Source organism: Acanthisitta chloris, unplaced genomic scaffold (assembly GCF_000695815.1).
Source record: "Acanthisitta chloris isolate BGI_N310 unplaced genomic scaffold, ASM69581v1 scaffold14103, whole genome shotgun sequence".
NCBI lineage: Eukaryota > Metazoa > Chordata > Aves > Passeriformes > Acanthisittidae > Acanthisitta > Acanthisitta chloris.
Window position 1 is genome coordinate 244 of NW_008665173.1, and position 5,000 is coordinate 5,243.

The 5,000-nt window shown below is 42.8% G+C and overlaps 1 protein-coding gene across 1 annotated transcript in view; it reads left to right on the forward strand.

The window, feature by feature from the left end:
• Positions 1–1,967: 1,967 nt before the first annotated feature.
• LOC103799299 (isocitrate dehydrogenase [NADP] cytoplasmic) overlaps positions 1,968–5,000 on the forward strand; it is a gene marked incomplete at its 3' end in the record, with an annotated part of 4,568 nt that continues 1,535 nt past the window's right edge. Inside the window, exons 1-2 of the mRNA XM_009071606.1 lie at positions 1,968–2,094; positions 3,565–3,856. Coding sequence (XP_009069854.1) covers positions 1,973–2,094; positions 3,565–3,856 — 414 coding nt within the window. The remainder of the gene's footprint in view (positions 2,095–3,564; positions 3,857–5,000) is intronic.

A 5,000-nucleotide genomic window follows, 5' to 3' on the forward strand; every position in this document is an offset into this window, starting at 1 on the left:
GGAAATGCAGTTTCTTCTAAGTTGCCTTGGCTGCGTGCCTGGGTTAAGTGTGTTTAAGGAAGGGTTGGTGTAGGCGAAAGTCCTTGCTGGGTTTTGGCACTTGAGGATGAAATCAGTGGGGAACAGTGAGAGACTTGAACTTCAGGGAGTGTGTGCTCTCTGAACCTCTTGGCATGTTGCCTGGTGTGCAGAAGAGAGATGCTACTGCAGTGCTGCCCTGGCTCGCAGAGAAACAAGGGGGACATTGGTGTCTGAGGAGGGGGAAAGTACTGGGGCTGTGATCAGATAAACGTGTTGGATGCTGTCAGAGTGTGTGAAGCAGCTGCTGTTTCCACATCTCAGTGGAGGTGTGTCTCAGGTACCTTTATGTTGTCCATGTATAGGTCTGAAGGCAGCTTTGCAGAACATATTGCTATGACTGACAGTCTGATTTGTTCTGAATAAGTAGAACGAAACCACAAATCAAGCTGTCTCTCTAAGTGCCAAAAGCAAAACTGAAGTCTCCTCAGTAGTAATTCTGTGCCTAGGCTATGGAGTGTAATGCAGTCTATATTTAGACAGTCACAATTAAAAATTGGGCCCAAATACTTGTATTAATAAACTGTTCAGGCTGAGTTTGGTTATGTGAAGTTAGTTTGCCCTGAGGTTCAGAAAGGCCTAATATAAGCCACAACACTGTCTTTGTTTGGGATAGAAGTGCATGAAGTAGTTTATGTTTAAAATTTATGTGCTTATAGTAAATTGAGTCTCAGTAACTTACAACATCATTTTACTTTTTAGTTTTTTTCTCTTTAAAAAGTTTGGAAAAGCTTGGTCCTGTAAACATAACTTAGAAAGTTTATTCCCTTCCCATACTGAAAATGCTTAATAGGTTGGATTTTGCAAATACAGCACAAGTTGGTTTAATTTTAAATAAAAACAAAGAAAATTTGTACCTTGGTGTGATCTCCCCACGTGCTTATAACTTGGGGCCTTTGTGCTGCAAACCTCAAACCTCTGAATAACTTCATCCAGATGAACAGATCCAGTATACAGTAGTGCATATAGTAGGACTCTTCGTCCTGGATCAAGCCATTCATGAGCCTCAGTGTCTGCGAGTCTACAACTTCAGGCAGGAGGGGTTGGTATCTCACTGTAGTATCCTGACAGCTGCACACAAGAACAGGACTGTGCTGGAAGGAGGGGGAACTTGCCAAGTCATAGCTCTTGCATAATCAGAGCTAAGAACCAAGAAACTGTGGCTGTTGGAAAGCAGGACACTGTGTCGGAGCAGTTCATTGTCTTGTGAGGGTTTTTTAACGAAGTGCAAATAAAAGGGCAGAGTTCATGTCTATTTTTTTTGAGGCGTTGTTCATAAATATCTTTGGAAACCTCTGTTCCCTGCAGCAAACAAATCTGTCCAGTATTTATTTTAACAGCAGAAATAAAACTTCCCATGAGAAAGTACTTTTGATGTGTAGCCCTTGGATTTATTTTTTTTTTTTACCTGTTTCCTCTCTTCCTGGGGAAGGAAGCTAATAAAGAAGCTGTCTACATTAAACTTAATAGTGGCAGCAATATGAGCTGTCATTGTAATTGTCTCCATTAATGCCTGTTTTTCAGAAACAGGTAATTGGTCTAGAACTTCTGAAATCTAAAACTAAACAATGCTTATCTATATCTGACCAATTTCTTCCCCCAAATTCCACATTCTTTCAAATTCTTTTGTACAACCACAATTAAAGCACATGCCCTTAACTCTCAGATATTAACCTTTCTTTTTATCCTCAGGTCTCCCTAGGAGCTGGGCCTTTAAGAAAAATACTAGTTAGCATGAAACTAGGGATGAATTGTGGTTATTTTCAAGACTTTTGGGACAGATCCTGTATGCTATGTTAGTGTTTCTCCTAGTTGTGTTGTAAAAATTCAGGATACATGTGTTAGCAGTTTTAAACTTATGTTGGGCTTCATATTATGTCTATTGCAGCTCAAGATGCCTAAAAAAATCCATGGAGGCTCTGTTGTGGAGATGCAAGGAGATGAAATGACACGGGTCATCTGGGAGCTGATTAAAGAAAAGCTGATTTTTCCTTATGTAGATCTGGATTTGCACAGGTAATGGCTCTTTACTACAGACAGTTACTTTGTACTGCAATTTGAATGAATCATTAGGTGTTGATGATGTTTCATGTAGAACTGGGAGCACCCCCTCTCTGCTTCCTCACTGCAGTAAGCAGTGAATGCTTAATTGTGAATTAGCTTTTCTCCTGTACTGTGCCTCTAAGAAGGTCTCTCACAGACATGGCCTGTATTTTCATCTCCTGTGTCTTGGCTCTCCAGCACCTGGGCAGTCTGCATGACTCCCTGCAGCCTAAACAATTAGAAACATGGAGTGTTTCAGCCACTCCCTGAAGTGGAAGCCTAACATCTGTGGACCCTGAGTAGGCTTATGTCTTCTTGTCATCTCTGTTTGTTTGAAGATCTGCCCAGAGGACAAAAAGGTGGTAGTAGGGCACAGACTCTGTCCTAATGTATGTAAGCTTGAGCTCTGCTGCTGACATTATGAGCTAACTGTTGCAATTATTCCCTGAGCCCAGGCTGTGCTCCTACCCTCCCTTCTGGACAAAAACAAATACTAGCAGCTGGTACAGCAAAAGGGACATGCTATCTACAGCATCTGTCCAAGTAGAACAAATCATCTCTTCCTGTTCTAGCCACTGAGCTCTAATTATTAGAGAAATATCCAGCTGCATTGCTCCTAGCCACGTGGACAGAGGCCTTCAGTGGTATACGCCATAATTAAACTCACAAGTCTGACCTCTTTCCAAAAAAAAACCACCTACATCAGGCTTTCTGCTTCTGGTGTTGAGAACCAAGCCAACAGGAACCCAGCAGCATATAATACATGCACACAGTCTGGAGAGCATCCCTTTTCAAAGAGGGATGGGAGGAAGGAAAGCAAACCCCTGGCTGAGGCAGCACAATGGGTAGATTCATGTACAGCTGGCCATGCTTCAGGGCTGTCCTATGCCCTGTTGTTCCCCAAAAGCTATTAAAATAGTGAATGTGGGAAAGGTGCTTCTTCTGAATGTTTGAGGGGCATGTTGGCAGTTTTGCTGCCAGAGCAGGATTGTGGGTCCATTGTCAAAGCAGTTTTTAAGCCTAATGTAGCTTCATATGCTCAGTGCATGAAGGAAACCAGAACCCTCAGCACAAGAGGTTTGAAATGTAGGCCCGTATTCATCTGGGTATTGTGCTGCTCCATCTCTTAGTATACTAGACTGAAAATTGCCATTGCAGGAAGCTCAAAAGGGAAGGGAGAGGAGACACTGTCCCATGCTGGCAAAGCACATCAGCCACAAACTGAAGCTCTCCTTTCTCCAACCTCCTACTAGCAGCAGAAACGTCACTGTATAAGTCTGTTTTCTTCCAGTCCAGCAGTGTTTGCACAGGACAAGGGATAAATTCAGTTATGGCAGAATGCTGGAACTATACTCACAAGCACATACGAGGTCTGGTTTCTTTCCTGTTGGACACAAACAAATGTCCTGGGTGGTTCTGACCATCTTTGTGTGTTTGTTACAGCTATGACTTGGGCATTGAGAATCGTGATGCTACAAATGATAAAGTGACTGTGGAAGCTGCTGAAGCCATAAAGAAATACAATGTTGGCATAAAGTGTGCAACCATCACTCCTGATGAGAAAAGAGTGGAGGAGTTCAAACTGAAGCAGATGTGGAAGTCTCCCAATGGGACAATTAGAAACATCCTAGGTGGCACTGTCTTCAGAGAGGCAATTATCTGCAAGAACATTCCCCGTCTGGTGTCTGGATGGGTGAAGCCCATTGTCATTGGCCGTCATGCTTATGGGGATCAAGTGAGTCACTTCAGTGCTTACCCCTCTTTTTATCTGAACAGGGTTAGTCCTGGCTGGTATAGAGCTGCAAGGACTTACACAGCCCTGTGCTCCTGCTTTGTCCTTTGCACTCTGCCTAGGAGTGGATACTTGCTAGTACTTTGTACAGCACCAGATGAAATGTGGGAGTGCCTGGCTCATGCCTCTCTTCCCTAGCAGTGTTGCTGTGTAAACAGCATTCAGAGGCTTGTGCTTGGACTAGATAGGTCTGTTCTTAGACACAGACAATAACTCCTCTGAGTTATTGTTCTTCAGCTCTGCAGAACCCTCCTCTCTATGTAACAATGTCTTTAGAAAATATCCCTTACGCTGCCCATCTTCTTACTTCTCGGGACTTTCTGGTGTCAAGTGTTGCTTACAACAAAAATGGATTTAAGTGAGGGATTTTTAGAAGTGGACAAAGTTGCCTTCTGTATAGGGGATGTGGTTTAAGGAGGTGGGGTGTTTTTATGTTTTTTCTAACTGTGATCTGCTGCTTAAACTTGGACAGCACTTCTGCAGAGTTGGTATTCCTACTGGGCACATCAGGCTGTGACACAGAAGTAGGGAAACATCCTTTATTAGAGCTCTCCTGGCAGTTAGTACAAGGCTGTGGAAAGCCCCAGCACAGCACTCAGTGTTGTGCCCTTTGGGCAGCCTAGAGGACAGGAATCAACCATACTCTTCTCCATGGGTAACGATATGCTGTAAAGCAGCCAAAGTAGACAAAAGAAAAATCTTCTAGAAGATCCAAGTTCTTAAATAGATGGATAAACCCACAAGTCTCAGTTTGTCAGCCCACCTAAAAGTTGTAAGATTACCTGGGGTGAGAAGGTGAAGTAACACATTTCCCAGAGGAAAATAATTGCAGAACCCTGACACTAGAAAAGAATAGGATTCAACATCCTTAACAGTATGAATAATTGGAGGGTAAAAATAGTAATAGGAAACAATGGATTAAAGGGGAAGGATTGAAACTTTGCCCCATGAGATTCAAGTGAAAGGAATAATATAAGAACATGTAAAGGACATCGGAGAGAGACACTTCTGTAACTTCAGAACAGCTCAGGAAACAGATTCCCTTGGTAGAAGGGAAACTTCACGAAAAAGGATAACAAATTTCAAG